We start from the raw sequence: 24,426 nt of genomic DNA, 5'->3' as shown, positions 1-24,426 counted from the left end.
GTCAGAGAAATCATCTTAAGAAAACATACAGAATTTGGACAAAACATATTTAGATAAAATGCTGAAAGCATGAAATAATGAAGTGAAACTGGAAGCCCAGAGGGACTGGAAAAGTAAGGAAAAGTATATCTGATTGATAGAAGAGAATTTAAAAGTAGGGAACACTTTGAATTTCTCTTTCTCTAGGTGTCTATGACTTTCCAGTACCACAGGGGAAACGTCATGCTTGAGACCTAAACATCATACTTGTATCATCAGGAAAGATATTTGGAATAAACTGATAACTTTTTTATATAAACTTTTTCTAACATTTTCAGTATACATGATGCAGAGAACACATTCACATAAGGCGCCACTTCCCTTATGATTAAATTCTTGGTTGTAAAATAATTTTTAAACTTTCCAATAGAAGGTCATAATAAAGCTCTACAGAAATGGAATAAATAACAGTTACTATGACCATTTCAGAACATTTGTAAATATAAAAATACTTACCATAGCCTTAAGAATCCAGACAAGATAGGAAAGAAATTATAAAGAATATTAATTTGTCAGATTTATCATGCAACATAGAAAAGATGTTTATCTTAGCACCAAAAGAGTCTAGCACTCATTTCTAACAATATTATTTCTTTCTGCAGCAGTCATATGTAAGCGTAAAAATGATTTACACGTATTTTGATGTATTAATGTATTTTGTGCTATACCTTTCTGTCAGCACTCCCAACAATTAAGAATAAAGCAGAGTGTCATTTAACATGCATTAAAATGTCATGGCAGGACAAGGCTATACTCATTTAATACAACTAATGGTGGAGTGGCTGCTGTCAAAAAGATGGTTTAAATAAATGCAGGCTATGCTGTTGTGTACAGTGTAATTTTTCATCAGTTTTGGAAGGAATTCTACTCTAAAATGGTTGCTGTGCTTTCTCTATTTAAGTGCTCGAACAGTGCAGTGGATCACCACAAAGTGAACACAGAAACTGAGAAAACATTGAGCAATAATTGGAAAAAGCTGATCCTTTAATGACAACAATAGTAATCATTCACTTAGCCTAACACCCAATCACTGCTTTACAGTGAGAAATTGATTAGGGGGCTCACTGTCATCGGAGACTAAATATGTATTTTACTGAGTTATGAATTCTATACTATAGGAAAAGAAAAAGAGAAATGTGACTAGCACTTGAAATTCTTTGGTGCAGAGATACTTAATCTTGTTTAGACTAGAAGTCAGAATAAATCTCAAAGGAACTGCCATTCTTTTCCACTTTGAAATTTCTTTTCTTAAATTATTCTTGTTTTCAATGACTATTAAGGACTCTGAGAACATCACCTTGTACCTAAAATATGCATAAATCTTTAAAATATTAATACCGAAAAATGGCTGCTTTTTAAAAGGAACTTTCTCTTTCAGTATCAAAATAAATCAAGTGAAACAGTATGCCAAGCACTCAACAGCATCTTTGTGAAAATGAGTAGATTATTATTGCATGAAATGCACAGTACTTGATTACACAAGTAATACCTAAATATCCAGTGAGATATTCAGACTTACCTAGTACATTGTAACAACTGCCTCATTGACTTTTACTGCTTTCATTCCATTCTCTCATGACTCCCTTTTTCCATAAAACAACTGTCGCAGACTGTCATTCACATGCAAAGTAGTAATTACAAGAAAGACCTACACAACTGACTAATGAATCAACAGTTTCACAAATTACTCACCACATCTCGAACAATGGGAAAAGATTTCTTTCTTCGCAGGTCTGGCATACTGTCAATTCCATACAGTCCACGGCTGAAGAAGATAAAAAGGCAAAGAAGAAAATAAAAACATGGAGCTTACAAGACTACATCCTTAAGAACTGCTTATAATATCTCTATTTACAGTTAAAATCAAAATTAGTAGTTATCAGCCAAAGGAAAGTGCTCCAATTGAAAAACCAGTGTGAGGGTTCAGTGCATTTCCTTCTGGCATTCACCCAAAGCAAAGTAGCCAAAAGGTTGCTTAATACCTGCTAAAACTTTTTAACATTGATTTAGAAATTAAAAGAAGAACTTTCCATCATAAGTTCTTGTATATCTGGTAGATGAGATTAGATTATGGTAATGGTAGATTGAGCCCAGCATTACATATTGAACATCATTGATGTAATGAATATTGTTGCATTAAATTTGATACAAAGTTTAAAGTATCTAGCTAAATACATCTCAAATATGACTGTGGAAAACAGAACTTATCACATTTTAAAATAATTCTATAGTGACCATCATTATTTTCTCTTGCCTGGTTTGAGCTTTTTTATTGAGCACACAATTAAACTCCAGTTAGATTTCACCTATATCTTGGAAAAAACAACAAAGAGCAACTTGGAGTCACTTCAAAGAATAAAAGGCTGACACACCAACAGAATTTAAAACAACACATATTGATCTGGATAACAAATTGGCCTCAATCTCTCTGACTCTTCCAAACAATTAACACAGGTATCCTCCTGAACTTTTCCACAGAGGGTTTTGGAAGATCTCTATATACCTTGTCAATTCTAACTCAGAAGTACTTGGAAATTCTCAGAGAAGCTGAGATATCAGCTTTTTCAAGACCAAACATTTTCCTTTCTATGGTCCTTTGTTTGGCACTGTCTCAAATACCTTTTTCAGTTCTTAAATTTCTCTCTGTCTCTGTGTATATAAAAACTACATCCACAACAAAGAGTTTATCATCTGAAAGCCCTAAATTTATTTATGCACGTTACAATTATTGTGTGAAAAGAATTTTTCACTCCTTTCTGATGCACTGGCACCATTGTCTAAGAAAGGGAAAAGAATTCATAGTCTGTTTATGCAATTCTTTTATATTTTCACACAATTATTTTTCCATGCCAGGTTGTGAGACTAGAATTTCTTTTTTCAGTTACATAAAGATCAAAGTAGACCCAAATTGCAGCTTCCAGACATACTTACAAACCCAGCAAAAGTGTGATAGAAATAAAATAACATTTCTGAGGTTGTGAAAAGTAAATGTACAGAGATCAAGAAAGAAACTCAGGGCTTTTTGCTACTCAGGAGCAGTTCCACCAGCAGTAAATAAAAATTATTGTGTATAAGGCATTCTTATGCTCACACAGAGGCAATATCTGTAAAACTATTTCCATCTATTATTCTGTTCTCTAACATAAAAATATGACTAAAATCTCACTAAACTTCTTTTACTCATCACTAAGAACATAGCAATGGAAAAACTTTTCATGTTATTGTAGGTTATACACCAAATTCTCTAGTCCCCTATCTACTTCCAATTATAACCCAACAATAATTTGACATAGAAGATGATGAAGTGGAATCATAATAATCTGATGAAAATGATCATTCAAGGCAAGGAATAAAAACCTGTCATATTGATTATTTTTTGGTGCTTCTGGAAATATTCTACCTAACAGTAATATATGTGAATTTGTCAGAGAAATCAAGAAAAATATATTTGTTTTACCACAGAGAACATGCCACTGAAGGAAAGGAGGAATCATCTGCATGCAGTACCATCTGTGTATTGTTAGCAAATTTCAGAATGGATTAGGCCATGTGGTAAAATTATCAGTCTCTGACTCCTCATTAGGCAAGCAGTAAATTAAAGCAAGAGGGTCTCTGGAAAAAGTAAAACAGTATCACCCAGGATCCATATACATGATGAGAACTCCAGCTGACCAGCTTTCACTTTTTAAAAAGATGGAAATAGTGAGCTCTAGAGTGTCTTATCTTCAAGAAAGTGAAGAAAAACAAAATGAAGATGATATTATGTGATATTGGTAGGAAAAACCAGAAAAGGTAGTGCGCCTGCCTTTCAACAGACAAGTTTCATTAGAAGCCCCAGAAAAGCTGGTTTTGGTCTTTGCCTTTACTTTCTTGTCTGGGGCTGTTCTCTCACGTCATGCAAGCAAGTGAAGATCATCGCAGAGAACGGAGAGCTGCAGTCCCTGCCATGGATTTGGGAGGTGCTGGTGCATGAGGTGGATTCACAGCATTGTGCAATGACAGAGAGGGAAGAGCAGAAGAGAGTCAGCTGGGGTATTTTTGCATAGATAAAGCATGGTAACAATGGTTGTGAGGGAAGACATCTCCTCCCTCACTTCAAATGGAAACACCTTTTGGAGAGAGTAAGAGGGAGAAGGAGTCATAGCTAACTGCAGTCAGCTGTGCTGGCAGTAAAATGACTGAGGAATCCTAGAAATTAGCATTAGTTTTTGCAAGAAGGAGTAGAGTGGGAAGTGTGATTAAAACAGAGATACAAATGTTTTTTAAATGACAGCATTCTTTGCGTGCCTGAGAAGTTAAATGAAAATTGCATAACTGTTTTCGGGGAGGCCTAGTGAAACAGAGGCTTGAATAAAGATACTGTGGTCAGCAAAGCAGGGCAAGGACAGGCCTAAACTTTGTCAGCAAAATAAGGTTTAATCTAAAAACATGAGCTATTATTGAACAGCCATTTGAAGTAGTCCTAGTTACAGGACTGTCTGCAACAAGGGATTGACACAGCCTATTCTCAGAGGATTCAATATTTGAATTTATTAACCTGTGAGTAGAAGAGAGGGAATAAAAAGAGCAGCTTCAGTCTGTATAGTCCTTGTCAGTGGCAAAAGTTCTCCTTACACCTATGAGATTGCTTTTTGTGTGCAACCCACAAAAATAGGCATTCCACATTACCTTTTAAAGGTGTAAATCTATTAAGAAGCTGTAATTAAGCAACTGGCTGGGGAAAGTAATACATACAGCAAAAGAGTATGGTCACATACAGCTTCCTACAGGCACAGATATCGCAGTTGACAGTCAATACCTGCATTCAGAGTCTGCTTACAAAATTCTGTCCTAAACTACAAAATAACCAGGTGTTAAAACTGTTTCTCCTCTGGTTTGCATTCGGTGACTAATCCTGAACAATGTCACACGTGTTGTCACATTCTTACAGCAACTCTGAAGGTTCTAGAAGCTGCAGAGGGTAGGAATACAACACTTTGAGGTATGGCAAATTATATGGAAACTACCTACACCTACACTAAAAAGCTGTAGATCACTCATAAATTTGTTTAAAGTTTAGCAATAAATACAAATGTTACCATAAGTATACTACCCAAAGAAACACGTACATAACATTAAGCAAATTATTGCCACAACTACCTTTTAACAACACTCATCTCCCCTCAAAACAGGAATCCAAACAGGAAAAACTTCAGAATGTCAATTGTATAGCATTTCAGACAGAAAAGCAGGAGATGAATATTAATTTAATCTCATCACCTTGTCTTTGTAATAAATTGGAGTTATGTAAAAAGTGCTTACAGAGTACTCACAGACTAAGTACTTACACTAGCAAGAGGATAATACCCCTTTTAATTAGGTAACTATTATAACTGATAAATTTTACCAAAGTCTTATAATTCAGTCTGGAAAGGTAAATAAATAAAAGAAAGTATTCAAAAAGGGAAGGAATCCCTAGAACTGGATGCAAGATAATTTCATTTGGTGACAACAAAGCAAAATTTACAGGTTTCTACCAGACTCACTCTCAGCCACTGGAAGATCTTTCCCTTTACTTTTAAATTTCAAGTATTGGAGTGATATTTTACTGCTAGAATTACATTACTATACATTTACCAGAATGAAGACAAAATTGTGCTACAGCTTCAAAGGACACTTATTTTATATGCAAAGAGGTAAAAAGCCCATCTCTTATCTAACTGACCTCAGCATTGGAATGGTTGTATTAATTTATTTATAATATGTTATATAATATGTTATATAAATTTATTTATGTATTAAATTTTCTCTAAAATAAAGAATTAAAAAATTAAAAGGGGAAGACGTACACATTGAAACTATCTTCCTTTTAAAATAATGTAATTTCTTAAAACCAAAAGCTTAGAAAAAATACTGTATGCTATAAGACTAATTTGCAATTACAAACAACAATGTAATATTTACAAATACCAACATATAAAACAAATAACATTGTTACATTTACAAATAAAAAAATTATCAGTTATATTTTTACTTACCCAGCAAATGCTTGGACTGCATAAAGCTTAGAAGCATCTAAGGAACTTGCACTTACTAACTGAGCCTTTAATAGAAATCAAAAGAAGTACAGTTACTTGATTGCTTTTAGTAAGTTTTGGACAGAATTTAACTGCATCAAACATATAAGACATATGAAAATGTTTAGCAGGGTCAGCTCCAGGCCAAAGCTAGACTAACTGTTCCTTTGGGAGACATTTTGGTAGCATTCAGCATTTACTGTCACACAGTGGAAGAACCCACGGGAAGGTAAGGGATTGCCTCCCAAACACTGTTGCCCTTTAAATCCTGTATTGAGTGCAGGGTAGGTGATAATTAGAGGCAAAAATCAGATATCATGTTTGACAGTAGCAGACCCCTGTGTTGGCAGTTATGGAAAGCACAACAGTGAGGGTTACCCTGTATATAAATGCAACACGTTTGCAATACAATCAAAGGAGAACAAAAGAGTGGAAAGCTGGGAAAAAAAACATGCAGTTTTTACAACTAAAATGAAGGAACAAAACAGGTCAAATAAGTCACAAACAAACATCAACAAAATACATGATCCCTATAGCAAATAGGTGATTTTAGACCTTTTCATCCACAGAACCGCTATCTGAAAGAGAATTGGGAAGAAGGGGAATATAGGTTAGAAAAATCAGTCTCTGAAAAAAATTTTATGCTATAAAATCTGTCAGTGTTTTCATCTGTTAATGTAGACCAGAATCCAAGTAACACCTGAGCTTAGCTGTATAATTGCGGCAAGATCACTGTCACTAACTAAAGTGACAAAGCAAAAAGGTGTTCTTGGTAGATAAGGACCCCTCCCACTTATGAAGGACTGTAATTCACATATTATACTCCATATCTATGTGATTTTTAATTTTATTTCTTTTAAATAAACTATTTTTAATAATAATGAATACATAGTTTATATAGTTGCAGTGTTAAAACAAATAATGCTGTATTTTCAAGGAAAATGAAAGTGTTTCTAAGGATACAAAGACCACAACCTCAACCCAACTCCTGAACTGTAACAATTCTATCATAGCTACTCATAAAACGACAGAAATTACTCCCCAAATGCCAACAAAACTACAATTGTGAAAGAATATTTCATACATACATACATATATATCATTCTAAATTACTTTATGCAAGAGTGAAAATTTACAGACAGAAAATATTTGCTGACAGAAAAAGCTACTGTTGTTTTATTGTCTTGTCACATTTGCACTTTACAGTACAGTGCATACATGAAACAGTGTTGTTTTAATTGTCACCTTACTGATCTTCCCACTTCCCTAAAGGGAGTGCTCAAGGGCCCTTTAAACAGTTTGGATTCTCTCAAAATGTTTGGAGATATCTCAGTTGCATACACTACAAAATAACAATTTACACCTTAAACATGGGCCACATTTAATTTTTAAACCCATTTATATACAGGAAAAATCACATTCAAACACATAAATCAAAATTATACTGGCAACAGTAAAGCTGCATAGTGGACAGTAGTGACAATCAGGGAACTAAAAGGCTCTATTCTGCCACTAGTTTTAGAGGCTGCTTACATGATCAAAGCATTTGACTGACTAGATCTATGAAAATGAGCTTATTTTTTAAATATTATAATTTAAAAACAAATTATTTGTGAAATGTATATTTCTCTCAACACCAGATAGTATTGGCTACTCTTTCAAGAATATAAAGAATATTTGGACAACAATATGATCTAATCTTCCCACTCCAAAATTACTACAGCACTTCACAAGCAGGGTGAGAGCAGGAGGAAATAGGTTACTGTAAGCAGGGCAGGCCTTGGAAACAGGATGGGGTGTGCTTTTATGAGGCCTAAAGAAGAGATGAGTTAAAACATAAGGGCTGGAGCAGCATCTGGACATCAGTGAGAGGAGAGGAATGACACTGTGTACCAACACGGTGGGACTGACACAGGCATGAATTCCTGAACTTGTAAAAAAAGGAAGAGTCCAAAAGGTGAAGAAAAATCTGGGGACTAAGGGAGTTTTTAAGCAAGACACTAGTTGTAATTAAGAAGCCTCACCACAGTCTGTTCAAGCAACCTGCACATTCTTTCTAGAATATCTCATCATAACAAAATTGGTAATACCAACAAATAAAAGCACAGAATAAATTTAAGCATTGATTTGTTGATTCCACATATTTGATTGTGTGGAATGCAATTATTAAATAGTTTGCAGATGCTTTGCTAGCAGATACCTAAAGAATCATATTAATTCTTCATTTAATTCGCTTGTTTAAAAAGTTATATTAAAAATTTGTTGAGATTTGTCTTCTACATAAAATGGACTTTTTTAAGGCATGAGAGATAGATATATAAAATTTTCTTTACCTCTTTTTGTTTCAGCCAACTTCATCTAATTTCACTACATTTAGTTTACTGGAACCTAATTTTGCCTAAATTTAGTGAGGAGAGTGACAATCAAAATTAGGAAGGAAGAAAGGTATGTTTTTGCTTTTACTGGCTTTTCTTTGCAGTCACTACACATAAAGAAAAACGCACTCATCTAACGGTCTCTTTTCTCAATAGAAATTACATGAAGCGGATGACTGACGCAAATTTCCCAAAAAAGAGATCTTAAGAACATCTCTTCTTTGTAACAAATGAGTGCATCTTCAAAGACAAAATTAGTTTGAAAACTTCATTGTTTACTGCTTCTTCTAAAGTCACCATGAGTGAAATAATCTGAACTGGAAGTGTTCTCTGCATGTATGAGAGCACCAAATCAGGAAGCGTACAGTCACCAAGCAATTCACTTTAGTAGTCGTTAGGCTACCAGAATAGACAGCAACGTTCCTTGATGTAGATAAGAAATGAACTGTGATTATATAAGAGACCACTGAATGTATTTTCACATCAGGATTCAAGGCTAGACATCTCAGATTATACTGCTGAATGACAATGATTTACTGAAAAGAGCTTATCTTCATATAACTCAGTTCTGTCATCCACACATTCAAAATACTCACCTAGAAAAATAATGAGTGCACCTAGGAGCAGTAGAAACACTGGTTCATATAATTAACCCTTCTTACTTTAATTAGTTGTTTCTCCATAAATTTTTATTTTAATTGAAACTTCACTACATTATGAAATACCAGTAATAGCCTTCATATTGTGCCTCTATACAACAGGCCATTTTAGATAAGAGGAAGTATTTTTTTTTTTACTAGGATTAGAGGGAGAATCCTTTTGCTCCTTAATTGTTGCTATTTCAGCTCAGTGCAGTCCACATTGATATTTACAAACCTGTGTAGCAGAATGATGAAGAGTAGAGTGGTCATCTATCTACATACTCCTGAAAATTATTTTTACTAATGTCAAATATTGAAGGCAAAAGGAAAATGTATACAAGCCCTTTTTATTTAAGGCTGTCAATTACATTTAATTAGATAACTAAGCAGGAAATTAGACAAAATTAGTCTAAGTTTACTTTAATAAGTTTCAGGTATTAAAAAGCTATATAATACTCAGCATAGCCACTAAATCTTGGCTTCTGTTGAAAGTGGTTTACATATTGGGATGGCTGGGGAATGAAGAGAGAGGGCCTTGTCATTTTTCAGTACCCTCAAATAAGCCCCCTGGTTATTTTCTATCCACCTATCATTTCAAATGTAGACTAAGTAAAATTTCCAACAAGTGTTTATTAATGCTGCATAATTACTATTCAAACTTGGTATGAAAATTAACAGATCTTAGACAAGTTTAACTTTACATTGTTATAAACTGTTTTCAGATTGTCATGGTCCAAGTTTATTCAATTAGCAATGTTGCTATCTGTAACTTCTCACATGAAAGAGAAATTAATCACACAAGACAACCAGTTCTACACCCAAATTTCTGAGGAAAAAAAAACCAAACAACCATAAAGGATGCTGAAAAGGCAGAGTCTTCCAGCAGGAAAGGTATATTAGCATTGAGGATATGGAAGTTAAGACAGACCTTTGCTTTTGTACCTTGTGACACCATCACAAGTGCACAACTGGATCTATCAGTCAGCAGAGATATTTCTATCAAAGAGGTTCAGGTGATTCTGTTCCCCATTTATAAACCTCCTTCAAAAGTCTTGTGCCATTATTTCATTTCTGCACATTTCAGAGAGCAGAACATTGTCCCAATACACTCCTCTTCCTTTAATGACTGCAAAAATTCAGTTCTCCACTCCCTGCCATAACACAAGAACTGTTACAAAGTTCTAAAAATCTAAACTGTTAGGACACCCACGGATCAAAATTAGTCAAAACATTGATTTACCACTCCTGTGTGCATTATTCCACAACACCAAGAAGGAAAAATAATTAAAGTTCATTATTCTCTCAAAAGTACCATTTCGATATTTAATTCTGCAAAATGGCTGCAAGAATGTCAAACTGACTGATAATTACATTGTTTCTGGAAGCAAAGCCTTCAGACAAAATACTTGCTGAAATTAGATAACAATACAGCTGTTCCATGAAAACAACATGTGTAAAGCACCCATAGTCAGAAGTAGTTTGAGGTCTGAGGTGGACAATTTTAATTAGCATGTACTGCCAAGAAAGGGAAATAACAGATGAAAACCAGGTTTGAATACAAGCAGGACATTAAAGAAGTGGATTGGCCAAAACAATGACACAAATTAAGCCATGCTAAAATAATAAATGCTGCAGCCAGAAGCTATTATTGCCACTACAGAACAGAACATTACACTCTGTAAGCCCAGAGGATGTTGTATTGCTGAAGCTTATTCTAGGGAAATAGTATATAACGCTTGAAAGATAATATTAAAGCTAGCACATCACAAGAGATGAGTGATGCCTGTCTGACAAAGAGAAGGTCAAACTTGAATAAAGCTTGGTTGACAGTAGAAATAGAAGAATTGCTGCTAGCACTTTACTAGCAGTGATGTAGAAAAATTACTAGCGGATACACAGAGAGTCAAAACAGGTCAGTTTGGTGAAGATGAAAACTGCATTTGTGTCTCTATTAATAAAGTGGTCTGCAAATCTGAAACAAAAAGATATGCTTTAAAAACACCTCTGGTGTTTAGAAATTGAGTCCCATTAGACTTCTAATGGCTTTGTTTTCTATAGTTTTTCAACAGCTAGTAGACACTTCTACCAAATTTTAGAACTTATCTCTAAAACAGTAAGTTATAGACTGTCAAGAGAACTATTTGCAGGATGTGGTGAGCTCAAAAAACTACCATTCTCTTGAAGACTGTGATCTCTTGACAATCTCTGTCTTGTTGGGGTGATGGTGGGAAGTAAAAGTCAGCATGCATTTTAAGCACTCCCTTCTGACCCCAGAAAGCATTAAAATGATAAGGCATACATTATCCAAAATGGATAAAAAGGTGTATTTTATCTCCCTCAACACATATGATAACAGTATATGCAACCATGTAATTAATTATTTACTATGAAAACAAACACATGATTGATTATTGTAACTTTTCCTGCATCCACACTGTGTTGGGGTGTCCCTCCACCAGGACACACAGCTAATGATGTCACAAAGTGACAAACTGGGAAGAAAAAGATTTGCTTCGAAGGTGTACCCCCATTGTGAAGTAAAAAGTTCACGTTGGCACACCCATAAGTCATATAAATCTACTACTGTTAAAGAGCAAGAATAACATGTACAGCTAGTTTCAGGAACAAAGCATCAGAATGGAGTGTCTGGGCAACAGTCACATATTTCACAGGGTTTGATATTCACAGCTGCTGTTGGCATAAAGTTGTTTCTTCTCCTGTAGAGGTGCTTCCACTTCTGAGGTAAGGTTTAGGAACTATCTAAAATAGTGTCAAAGACTTTAAACATTATCTTTAGAACCCCCAGACTAGAAGGCTAAAAAATTTAGATAAGCCAAACTAATTTCAAGACTTACAGTAGTGAAAAAATAAAGGAGTCATTGTGTAATCACATACAAAATAAATAAAAATAAAATAAATAAAAATAAATAAAAACTTAAAATAAATAAAAACAAAAAATGGCATCAAGCTAATCACTTACTGAGATAAGACAAAGATATACAATTTATATTGATAAGAAACTAGCTTAAAAGATAAAAGAGAAGAAAAATATTTGAAATAATATGATTAGCATTAAAATATTAAAAAAATATTATTTACTGTTATTTTTTATTGTATAGATAAAATCAAAATCAAATTACAGTTTGTTTTGGTTCTGCTTGAAATAATAAGTTGGAATAATTATGTCTAAACACCAAAGAGAGACATAGATGCTAAGAGCTATAGAAGGGTACACTGGAATTCAAAGAATGACTTTTGGTACTATTGGAATTTTTCAGCTTCATAGAACATGCATAAATCCTTCTGAATTCCACAATCCCTTTTTATAGTTAGTAGAAAAAGGCCTATCTCCTTGTCCTCTACTTTCATGATTTTTTAGAAAAAGAACTCTTCATCCAACATGCCTTTAAAAGTTCCTAAGGAAAATTCCACTACTTTATGTTTGCAGTACCCTCCTTGCCTTATGGATGCAGAAGAGAATCAGCTCCATCCTGTTTGTGTTAAATGAAATAGGAAGAGCTACAGGAAAAGATTAAAAAGTGTTTTAGTTTATGCTCATCCATTTTATAAGTATTCCTCTCTCCCAGTTCATTTTTACATTCAATAATAGTACATCCATCACACCTGTCTGTCCTTACTCCATCTTGATATATACGCAGCTGAAGGACAAGAATTGCTCTGGTGAGGCTGCAGCTGCACTGGTGATTCCCAGAGCCATACACAGTTTATGGGTCTGTGACAGCATTGACAGATCACTTGCTGCTGCTCCAGTAATCTACTCCAGGAAAGCTACTCAAGTGTCAGTCAGCATGTTGCTCTTTGCCACTACTTAATTAGTGAGAACAGATTACAGTATTTTCTGTGGTATTTTTTTCTAGCTAACTTGTATCCTTGTATCTTTAGCACACCGTATTCTTTGTCATAGCATCCAAGACATTTTTAAATGGCTCTGTCAGCCACACAACCATAAGTCTTGATTTTCAGATTTACTAAAACTTGCAAGCTATCTTAAGAATACTCTCAGCTCCTCAAGGAAGCAATCCACATGGTTAAAAAAGTTCTATCAGTAACAAGAAGAACTTTGCATCAGGAACAACAGGAGATTTTTCAGGTATTTCCTTCTATTTAGAGTTCCTGAGAGACAACTGTCCAGGTGTTGCACTGATCACCTGGAAAACACGCACAAGGAAATAGTCTGGTACCTGTCCCATGGAAGTAGTCAGAATTTCCCTTTGACAACAAAACAGAGAATCTCTTACACACTCTTGTAATATTCCTTTTCACCAGTACACCAGAGGAAGACTTGAGCCTATTTATGAATTCATGCTTTCCAAGTCATTACATTTTTTAAATGCATGTCTAGATAATTTTTCAGCCTGATGTTTTAACAGGATTCCTTTTATCCCAAAGCTGCATTAAAAAATTATGCAGTGCTATTTCTACTTCTATAACACAATGAAACAAAGAAAATGCTTAAATATTTTGGAAATAAAAATAAAAAATATTTTTTAATCTTGATGATACAATATTTTGTTTATTTTTTTCAGCAAAACCATTATTAGAATTCCTTGAAACTGGCATTCATGATCAGCTTTCCTCTTAGCTCTTGCAACTTTGAATCTGTTTAAGCTCAAAAAGAGCAGAGAAACTGCATGCATATTTATCAATCTACATTAATTTTAAGGACAGTGAAAATAGTTAAATGGCCTCCTGTTTTCATAAGGAGTAGAGTAGCAGAGGCTTTCTCCATTTACAGAGGAAACTAGAGTTTTAAGAAACCACTTTTTTTTTTTTAAAACAGAAGTCATTCTCTAAACAGAAGAAATTTGGTGTGGTCTGCTTTGTTTGTTTGTTTTTTTGTCTACTTATTTTTATTAAACAGTGGAAACACAGATTTCTGCTAAACCTTATTGACTAAGGATGTTAGGAGGTTTGTGTTTTTCTGTGGTTTTGGTTTCTTTGTTTTTCTGTTTTGTAGTTGTTTGGTTGGGTTTTTGGTTTTGTTTGAGGTTTTTTTTGGGTTTGTTTGCCTGGTTGGTTTATATGTTTTTTATGCTTAAGGAATAGCTGCAGCTATTCCATCTGATACATGTAGACAGTAGAATTTTTTTAATCTGAGACTGTTACACAAATGTTGTGACACACATTTCCCTGATGTAATGCACACTGATTTAGCAGGAGTTAGTATACTAAATTAAACTGTTGCTCTTCAATCTATGTGTTTACTATCCTGTTTACAAAGAGACCCAGTATTATAATCTAAAATTTTCTGATAAGAACAAATGCTGTAAAACTACACAATTGAAACATAATAAGTCAGAAGAACACTATCATCTTTCCTGGAAGATATATTAAACAGGTTTTTAAATAGTTCTTCCAGTCACTTAACTAGTAGAAAAAATATGCATATTGAATGTGTAGCAAGCAGCTGATACAGAGCATCCTTTCATGATGCCCCAACTTTACAGTAGGTGGTGGATATAATTACTTGCTTTTTCTTCACAGACAAGAAGATGGATGTATCATCTTTATGACTAACTGATTAGATTTCCTGCCATAATTTTTCAAAAGCAACCTTTCTACAAATCTATTAATCTCAAACTGGACAGACTGCCATTTTCTGTTTCAAGTCTCTGATATTACTTCTCTCCATCAAAGGACAGAAGAGAAATAGGAAGGGATGGGTATAAATACTTATGCCTGACTCCAGTTAAACCAGTAGCAAGAAAATAATGCATACACTCTCCTGTGCATGAAAAAAGCATATGAAGCTGAGTCAAATCAATATACCTTGGTTCATCAACACCATCCTGATTGAATTCACTGTGTGGTTAATAATTCTTTAGAACACTGTTTTACCTCCTGTAATATTAGTGGAAGATTTTGCAAGTGCACTCATACACATGTGAAAAAGGAATTGTGGCTAACCAGTTTGGGTGCAGGAAGAGCATATTTATCACTTTCTATCTACATCATCTGAAAATTTATTTTGTGTCCTCTCATCCTGTACAGCTACAGCTTCTTATCGCACCACCTCCCTGTCCTCCTCCAAAAATAGAGTTAAAGACACAGGGGAAAACTCTCTGGAATCTGCCTTTTTACATTATTTATGTATGAGGAGAAGAGCAATAGATTAATCACCTTCTGTTGGAAAGCATTCTGTCCCCAAATCCATCTCTTTATAGATGATATATTAGATGAATATATATTTATTTTCCTTAAACATTTCAGATGAACTATATCAGCCACAGGGAATTCACAATCAGTCCTTATATTGATGAAGTAATTTATCACTCTTGTGAAAAAACCCAAACAAACCATAAATAAATGAGATTTGGGAAAAACAAAAAAAACTGTTATCACTAAATACTGTGGCTCCAATGTTTTGAAACAGAACAAAAAATCTTGGGGCTTGTTATTGCTGCTACCTTTTATTAACTATGAGTGCTTATGTTTGGACTATTCTTTTCCAGTGATGCAAAGACTAATTGCATAATTCTGTTCTTCAGTCAGACACTACAACGTGAAATACAAATATCCTTCCTATAAAACAACAGAAACACTTCCCTCCACTGTTAAAGAGGCAAATCCAGTCCCTGTTCCCTGTCCTCTTGAGTTGTCACTCCACCTATGTACAGAGTTAGATGAGTTCACCCATCTTGACATCATAAACAATCTACATCTTATTCTGTGTCTGAAAATTCAGACCAAAGGCATTTTAAAATCTGAAAGATTTTTAAAATCTGACATATCAAATCATGACCAAGATCTTCAACAACTGGATCAAGAAGCTACTGCTTACAAATTACCATTCATAGAAGAGCCTATGTTATCACTGAAAGCAACTGAGAAGAGTGCGTGCAACTCTGGAATCTTTTCCAGAGGCATAGTTTCATCAGGACAGAAAATCATGGTTATGCTAAGGCACCTGTAAAAGGTAAGATAGGGACAGAATGAAAGAAACCACTAGGGGAAAAGAAAGCTAGAAAATAACAAGTGAAGACTGGAAGAATGGATAAAAGTGCTCCCAATTACAGTTAAAGAAACAAACAACTTGGTAGCATTTATTTGTTTTTCAAGCTATCAATCCCTCCATTAATATACATGCAACCATGCAATGCCTTTATACCCTTACAGAACTTTAAATCAGAGGATTACTCATGTACTGCTCATGCCTCCTCTCATTTGTATAACCTAGTCCTTCCAGTATGCCTCCAAAAACATTTTTTTTAATAAATAATACATAAGCAATCAGCCTGGAGTGTATTTTATACTCCAGCTAGTGACAGAGAATAGGACTATACTATTGGACTCTTGTGCACTAGCAAATTATTTATGTACCAAAGATTTATTGACCTTACCTTATGCATTACTAGAATGAAAATCATATAATTCTAAACCCTTCTTCTGTATTAAATTGGAGAGCTAACACTACTGTATTATACAGCTCTATCTCTGCTTGGACAGATTGTTTAACAACTCCTGCTTACATGGAAGGATGAAACAATTCATTGAAGAATAGGTTATGTTTTAGTTACAGAATGAAGAATAATTCAAAGAACTTGTTCTCTTTCTAGTACTTTTCCATCTAAAAGTAAGAAATAGAAAGTTGATTGTGAATCAGTTCCAGGGGTAAGAGAGTAAAAAAATTTAAAAAACATTCATAAAAGTCATGTAAACCCTAGAGAACAGCTACTAGTCACTTCTCTAAAAAAGTTATTATCACTCCTGCAAATATTAAAATGAAGATTGAATACCTTAAACTACTATTTGCTTAAATGATAACCTAAACGTTCTCCGGACATGCCTAATTACACACATAAAGAAGAGAAGGCAGGTTGTCAAAAATGAGAAGTTACAAAATATGGTTTGGGAGTTTTGAAGAAGTCCTTTAAGAACTGATTTACAGTGTTTTTTCCAAGACTATGTGCCATTCAAGTAATAAACAGAAATTGAAGGTGTTTTGCCCTAGCAGCCAAACTGACATTAAGAAGATATCCTTCTTCAAAGGCTGCATGCAAAGTATTCAAAAATGCATTTCCTTATCACAGAACAGCTGAGGCCTTGTCCAAGGACCCTGCTCAAATCAGGGCACCCAGAGCAGGTTGCCCAGGACCATGTCCAGAGGGATTTTGACTATCCCCAAGGACAGATGTCCCACCTGTGGATTTCATTATCTGTGAATAGACTGCCTATAATATCCAATATTCAGCTCACTGAGAATAAGCTGAAAGTAAAATAAAGAAAGATTTGCTCCAATAGTACCTGTCACTCAGCAGAAATAGCTTTCAGGTAATATATTTTTGAGTAGACTACTCCAGCTAAAAATATATATTTTGCAAATTTTAAATTCTGAAGAATTGTTAAGTGTTCTGCAGACATTAAAATAAGAATTTTGTATTCATTCATTAGATAAAAAACCATGAAAAACTATGGGTATTGCTAATGGGTATTGCTAGGTGTGTTACAGGACCTGAAGATCTGTTTGTAACAAACCAGTTGGTGACTGCTGAAGCAGAATCCCTGACTGAAACATGTATCCTATTCCTTGATGGCATGGAAAACACTGTGAAGAGGTAACAGAACTGCTACTCAAGAGTGAATGCACCCTCAGAACGAGCTGAGAAATCGTGTGTTGTACCAGTTCATTTGTAAATTCCCCTTAACCTCCTGATGTATTCCCTTTCTCCTTTATTTTCCTTCTCTTTTATAACAGTCTATATTTTTTTTTACTTTTGGAAACACAAGTGGAGGTCCTAGCATGACATCTGGTAACAATGCAGACACTTTGCCACATACACTACACCCAAGAACACATTTTCATAAACTGGTCTTGCTGTCAGATGGATTCTCTGTAAATATAAGAATATAAGAAACGTTTCAGCTATTCAGAAGAAGAAATGTCAATAGATGAAGAGACTGAAAGAAGTCTTTCATCTGCTGGGTTGAAAGAAGAACATACATTTGAAAGGATTGCATGGGATGTACCAAAGTTAGTCCGCATTTTCTAATAACCTGTTATCTACCACTGTACACAAATGCACAGACTTTAAATAGTAGAATCAATTTGGGTTTCAAAATTTGGGGTCTTTCTTGTGTGCTTTTTTTAATTAAGTCCTCCAACCATTATATTCCTATTGTACAATGACTGGGTAAAATGAATGTGGTTCCCTTCTCCCATGCCTCAAAAAATCAGGAGTGTGTCATAAAAATCCTGAGTTATTGATAGCTGTTACTGCATACACACACCACCTGGTATCTAACAGAGTACTGTAGAAAAACACCTGCAAAATACAAGTATACAATCCAGTGTCATTTTTTAAATGTAAAATAGACCTTAAAGTAAACACTACTAATATCAATATTTAAATCCTTTTGTAACTGACTTTCAAGATGACTATATATTTACTGTAAAAGTAGCTGTTCATGTACAAAAGAAACACCATAGTAGTTCAAGCTCATTATTATTGAATAAAATCTTTGGCTAAAGGCACAGTTTTTCATCTTTAAAATGAATGTATCAGATGATAATTTTTCCAAGGCAGATAAAGGAAAGATTCAGTCAAGGTGACAATTACCATCTGGCTTGCTGCAGCTATTATGATGCTCCCAATTAAATGTACATGCAATATTATAACAAATTTTATTAGAATTGCAGTTAATTTTTAGATTAAATATCACTGTATTTGTATATTACTAGTATATTACTTTGTCTATTACTAGTAATTATTTTGCATATTATTTAAGTTATATATAGATGACTGTCTGCTTTGAAGTCTGATAATACAAAAATAAAAATAATGAAAAAGTCAGTGCCAAACTCTCCTGTGAATTTAGTTCCTTACTAAAGGAACTTCTTCATACATGTATGATACCATTTACACTCTTTCTTCCATACCCTTCTTATCCCATTTTGGGGACTGACTACTTCTCTGAGAGCTTGTTGGGAGTACAAATAAGGACAGAATCCAAGTAAGAGCAGACATAAAATCAGTTTAGTCTTTCACTCTTGTAAGTACATATCCAGTCACAGGTTGCACAGGAGGTAGAGAACACTGCCCATTAGGATTAATGAACCAACCAGGTCTTAAAAACTGTTGAAGAAAGCAAGAGTGTAGTATCTGAACACTCTGTGTTACTCCTATAAATACACTTATAAAACTAGGAGAAAACCAAGAACAGTGTACTATTTAGTTCTTTTTTTTAAGACTTAAATCTCGTGAAATTTAATTTTGAAATTATGGAAATTCAAAGAAACACATGAAGCATGTCTGACTAAACATATTCAGAAAACTGTTTCAATAGAAAGTTGTGAAATTTAATCTTTTGACTTCTACAGAAGTATTCCACCCTCTAAACAAAACCAGACGTAAGCAGAATTTTTGCTGCTGAATTCAATGTGTGCAAGAACATGTACTATACAAAAATCAATATCCAACTCTAATGAGAACATTATTTTATTTAAAAGAGAGTATTAAAAAACTATTACCTCCAGCAAGGATCTTCTCCTCCAAATCACTCATTTGTTTCTTGTATGCTTTTAAAGCAGCTTCCTTAAATGAGGGTCGTATTCTTTTTTTCTTTGGAATTTCAGTAACTTCAGTAATCATCTCTGGAACATTCTGATTTTCATCCTCCCTTATTTCTACTTCAGGAGCCATGTCACCTTCAACTTCCAATACATCTTCACTGATCACACTGTCAAACTGTGCGTCATATTGTTCCTCTGGTAGCATTTCATATGGAGTTTCATACAAAGACTGGTCCAATTCAAACTCTTGGACCTGCTCACTAGTTTCACTACTATTAGTCCTATTTTCTAGTTTAGCAAGGACTTGTTCCATTACTTCTACATAGTCTGTTTCATTCTCACCAGATGGCTCAATTAATTCTTCCTCATACTCTGCTTTGTAGCAATAAGGCTCAGCATAAACATCAGAATCAAGTGTTGTACTTGATTCATTTGCAGTAGACTGAGATAATGTTCTAAACCTTCCCATAAAAGATGATCCACTGTCTTCATACCCACTTAAACTTTGTGTACTTTTATTCCAGACTACTTCTAAAGCGGACTTAGCACGCTGAAGCGTAGATCCAAATTTAGGAAAGCTGAAAGTCTTATCAGAAAGATCTATGCTTAATCGGCTGTGCCATGATTTAGGGGCGGTTTCCTCTGAATCATCACTTGGTAGTTCACTTTGACTTCGGTACATCATAGGCAATCTGTTTTGATTCTGATAAGAGGAGATAGAATTTGTTTCCTGATAATCATCATATTGACCAGTCCACTGACTTTGTGTTTCGCTGTCAAGGCCTGGACATGATGGTGAAGTACCATCTAGAGTGAAATCATAGCTTTCAGTATCATACTGGAGGTCAGAACTTTGACCCTTTCCAAAATCTGTCTGTTGATCTGAAGGGCTGCTCATGTCATACACAAAAACTTCCTGCGTGGATGAGTCTAGGCCCAAATCTGCCCCTTGTTCCAACTGATTCCAGTTTTTCCATGGGGAGAGATCATCCTGTAAAGAAAGCTGACTATCATCGTAATGGTTTATGTCTCCAGATACACAGATTATTCCATTGCTTACTCCACTGCCTTCTATGTTCCCTGCTTCATTTCGTTCTGGATACTGTTGCATGTCTTGGGCAAAAGTCTGCTCCTGGGAACTGCCATACCAGTTTAGAGAATCATCTTGCTTTCGCTGCCAAAGTTCTCGATCAGAGGAAGACAGCAATGAACCGCCATTTGTTCTGCTGAAATACTGGTTTTCTGAAAAATCCTCAGAGTAAGACTGACACAATTTTGAGAAGTCTGATTCTGAACGGCTAAGCTTTGGTGTTGCAAAGTCATTCTGTAAATGCCATAAAGGAGTCACATCTGAATAATAAGTCTTTGATTGTTTTTCCATAGTGTCAAATTCTGGTGACTGATTGTCATAACTTCTTCTGTGTGAAAAGGTGCTATTGTCAGTAGTTCTGTCAAGGTCTTCAGTGTTTGGGGACTCTGTAGTCCCTTTTGTAGTGCTTGTTTTTATCTGAAGTGCTGATTTAGATATTTTTGCATAACTGTTCTTATTTATATCTGATTCCAAGTCTTTATCACTGTCAGGTGACTCCCAGTCATGCATTTTAGATTTTGTCTCCACAGTTAAAAGTTTCATATCCATGCTTTCATATGTCTGAGAAGAAGGCAGTCCTCTTTCTTTTTTATCTTTTATTTCATGGGAAAATATATCTGTGGAAATTCCAATACCAGTTCCCTTAAGTTTATAAGACTTTTTTAAAATCAGATCTCTCTGTTGTGATGACTCAAAGTAAACAAGAATGGGTCTTGGCTTTGCATTTGGACAGTCTCTTTGCTGCCCAAGCCTTTGGGCAAACTCAATTTTAATAGTGCTTTGTGCCTCTGAGAATCCCATTTTTTCCATTAATATTTTGTAAACTATGCTTTCAGCTTTTTCAAGCCGCTCTTCAGGCACATTTAGAAACCTAAGACTTGCTTTGTTTCCTGGATGGCCTATCTGCTTAATGTAGTCATGTATGTCCCGTGTTTCTCTTCTGGACTGCACAAATCCAGTTCGCAATTGTTCAATTTCATTTTGCACAACTTCTACACTACTAGAAATTTCATCAATTGATTGTTTCAGAGCATTAACATGCCCTCTTAATTCAGAGAGTTCTGTTTCAATTTGACTTATTCCCTGAAGCTCTTTAAAGATCATTTCCATAACATCGTGGGTTTGGCTAATACAACCTGTCGAACTAAAGCCAGGTTCAAGGGTATTTGATTTCTGGTGACGGCCAGTTCTGTCCAGAGATTTACTTCTTAATCCCCATGTTTTCCTCCAAGAACTTAGCTCTGAGTCTGATGAGACACACTCTTGGCTCTTTTTCCACTTCCTTAGTTTTCGTAAGGCTCCCAGCTTCAGTGTGTGTAAAGTGCGTTCTCCATCCGAACTCCCATCAGAGGCCGCGAGGCTGCTCAAGCTTTTCCTGTTGCGTCTCACAGGCATTGTGTGGGATAAGTATTCGTTTTTCTTGCTATTAGTTTTTACTTCACTTAACGACTCAGAACATGAGCTATCATTTGAAGACAGGTCTTGAACTAAATCTTCATTATTAGTATTTGCTACAAAAATATGCCTTTGCAGTCCGTTGGCAATAGCAACTCTGTAACTGAATGTTGGAGAAAGTGAAAATTCTCTATTGCTTTCCTCTTCTTCAGTTGATAAGTTGCGAGCAGATGGGCACTTGGCAATCTTTTTAACAGTGCTTTTTAAAGTATTTGAAAATTTTGGATTTTTTGTTTGTCCAATCTGAGTTAAGTCTTGTTCCTTTTTGCTCTGACAACTCTCTTTCCTTTTTGTACTGTTTCCCGATTTCTTTGTAAACATTCCTTTGCAAATCTTATATAGATAAGATGAGATCAGGCTCTTGAAGAGGGCAGAAACCATGGAGTGTAATTTATTCTAAGCTGTTTCCACAAAATACAATTTTTGATCCAGAGAAGTATTTGTATCTCCAAAAGGATCATTGGCAAATGTTTCAATGGAGACTACAGCCATAAAAGCTACTGATGCTCTGGAATAAGGTGACAGAAAAATAAAAAGTAATCATGCATCTGCTTGTTCAAAACAAAATCCTGAAGAGGTTTTGTATGTCTTGCAAAATCTCACTCTGCTGTACATGGCTTCTTGAAGTGTCTAAAAAGGAGGGAACGACATTACAATGGCTGCCAAACAAACTTGTAATTCAGTATTACTGATGACTTTTAAACTAGAATATAATGAAAACACAGATGATTCCCCATAATTGTCTGAATAGATTTTTTCATGAATAATTGAAGTTGAAAACAGTTCTAAGCAATATTGTTAACACCAATTAATAAGTTTACTTATTTCCAGGCTTCTTCATCCAGTTTAATTCTCTGACTTTAACAGAGATATTCAGTTTAAATGCTCTCTGCTTTCTTTCAGAGTACTGACATTTCAGTTTAGTTCCATATGATATATGGCAGTGATCAAAAATACTGATGGGTAACAAATGGAACCATCTAGTAAAACAGAAGTACAAAGCTTTCTCTTGCTTTGTCTTTTGGAGCAAGGTAGGATTCAGGTACAAGTGAGTATTGTATTAATGAAATGCTGTTCTATCTTGAGATTGAATTATGTACATGACTATGGTTTTTGAAAGAGTTGCTTTGACTTTAACATGCTGTGATAAACCAGGACTCAAAAGTGGGCTTATCTTCTTAGTTTCTCTTTAAGAAGAAAAAAGAAAATAACTCGCAGAACATAATATAAAGTAATGACAACAAATGGAAATTCTCATCCAGGTTATTAAATCTGACATTTTTCAGGTAACAGAAAAAACCCCTCCAAACCTACATAAAACATGGTTTACAAGTTGCAGGACATAAACTGGTGCCATAACAACAGGAAAACTATTTGATCTAAAAGAAGTCTAAAAAGCTTCCATGAGGTATCTGGAAGCTTCTATTCCATAAAACTAAAGCTTGTATTCCATAGAAATGTAGTCAAAACATTTTAAACATGTCAACGTATTCTTCTGTATTGTATATTATTCACCTCCCAGTTTCATAGCTGCGGAATAAAAACAAGGTAACCAGCTCAGAAAAATCCATCAAAGAAGTTCTTAAAATGGTTGATTTGGTTTCTAAAGCAGCTAAAAATTCTTTGGCAGAATAAGAAGTCTGTTTAGATACAGGGTATATAAAAGGTTAAAGATTGCTCTCTGGTCTCAAGAGGAGTAAAGAATATGAACTGTCCTTGTCTGCAAACATCCTGGCATTTTATGAAACACCATGGTCCACTGACACAACTCAAGATCTGGTCTTTGCATTGCATAATTTTCCTTCATTGACCTTACTATTATACTCTATGTATTTATTCATTACATAAATACACACTGTGTAATGGTAAATAATAATCACTAACCTCTGATAAATACTGCAGCAGCAAAATGCACTGTACTGCATAGAGCACAGGCAAAGCTGCTAAAAGCCTGGTTGGATTCTGCAATCCTGGAACAGAGGATGTAAACAGACTCATTTCTTTTCTAGTTATAAAAGAAGTGGTATGTAGGGTGAGCAGAACAATAGAAAACATTCTTCACTCTTCCCAAAGTGGCTATTTATTATTTTAGGAAAAGGTGAAATATCTGTGGGACATGAATCACATTTTTAACACACATCAGCATAGCCCTTGCCACTTCTTTTTCTTACAGGCTCATGCTTAAAGTATCAGGAGTGAATTAAGAGCAAGCAATATTTGGAGACAAGAGAATGCTCAA

The 24,426-nt window shown here is 34.8% G+C and overlaps 2 protein-coding genes across 3 annotated transcripts in view; both read right to left on the bottom strand.

Annotated features, from left to right (window-relative positions):
• UNC13C (unc-13 homolog C) overlaps nucleotides 1-22,753 on the bottom strand; it is a 118,371-nt gene extending 95,618 nt beyond the window's left edge. For both annotated transcript variants that reach the window (XM_086848905.1, XM_086848906.1), the window contains exons 1-4: nucleotides 19,601-22,753; nucleotides 6,651-6,673; nucleotides 6,057-6,121; nucleotides 1,732-1,804 (exon numbers count right to left, since the gene is read on the bottom strand). In XM_086848905.1, coding sequence (XP_086705031.1) covers nucleotides 1,732-1,804; nucleotides 6,057-6,121; nucleotides 6,651-6,673; nucleotides 19,601-22,568 — 3,129 coding nt within the window. In that variant the 5' untranslated portion in view covers nucleotides 22,569-22,753. The remainder of the gene's footprint in view (nucleotides 1-1,731; nucleotides 1,805-6,056; nucleotides 6,122-6,650; nucleotides 6,674-19,600) is intronic.
• Nucleotides 22,475-24,426, bottom strand: part of LOC111934144 (protein unc-13 homolog A-like) — a 44,461-nt gene continuing 42,509 nt past the window's right edge. Inside the window, exon 7 of the mRNA XM_086848915.1 lies at nucleotides 22,475-22,817. Within this exon, the coding sequence (XP_086705041.1) occupies nucleotides 22,728-22,817 (90 nt within the window). The 3' untranslated portion in view covers nucleotides 22,475-22,727. The remainder of the gene's footprint in view (nucleotides 22,818-24,426) is intronic.

Source organism: Cyanistes caeruleus, chromosome 13 (genome assembly GCF_971803275.1).
Source record: "Cyanistes caeruleus chromosome 13, bCyaCae1.hap1.1, whole genome shotgun sequence".
Lineage (NCBI taxonomy): Eukaryota > Metazoa > Chordata > Aves > Passeriformes > Paridae > Cyanistes > Cyanistes caeruleus.
This window is presented reverse-complemented; position numbering and strand designations above follow the sequence as displayed.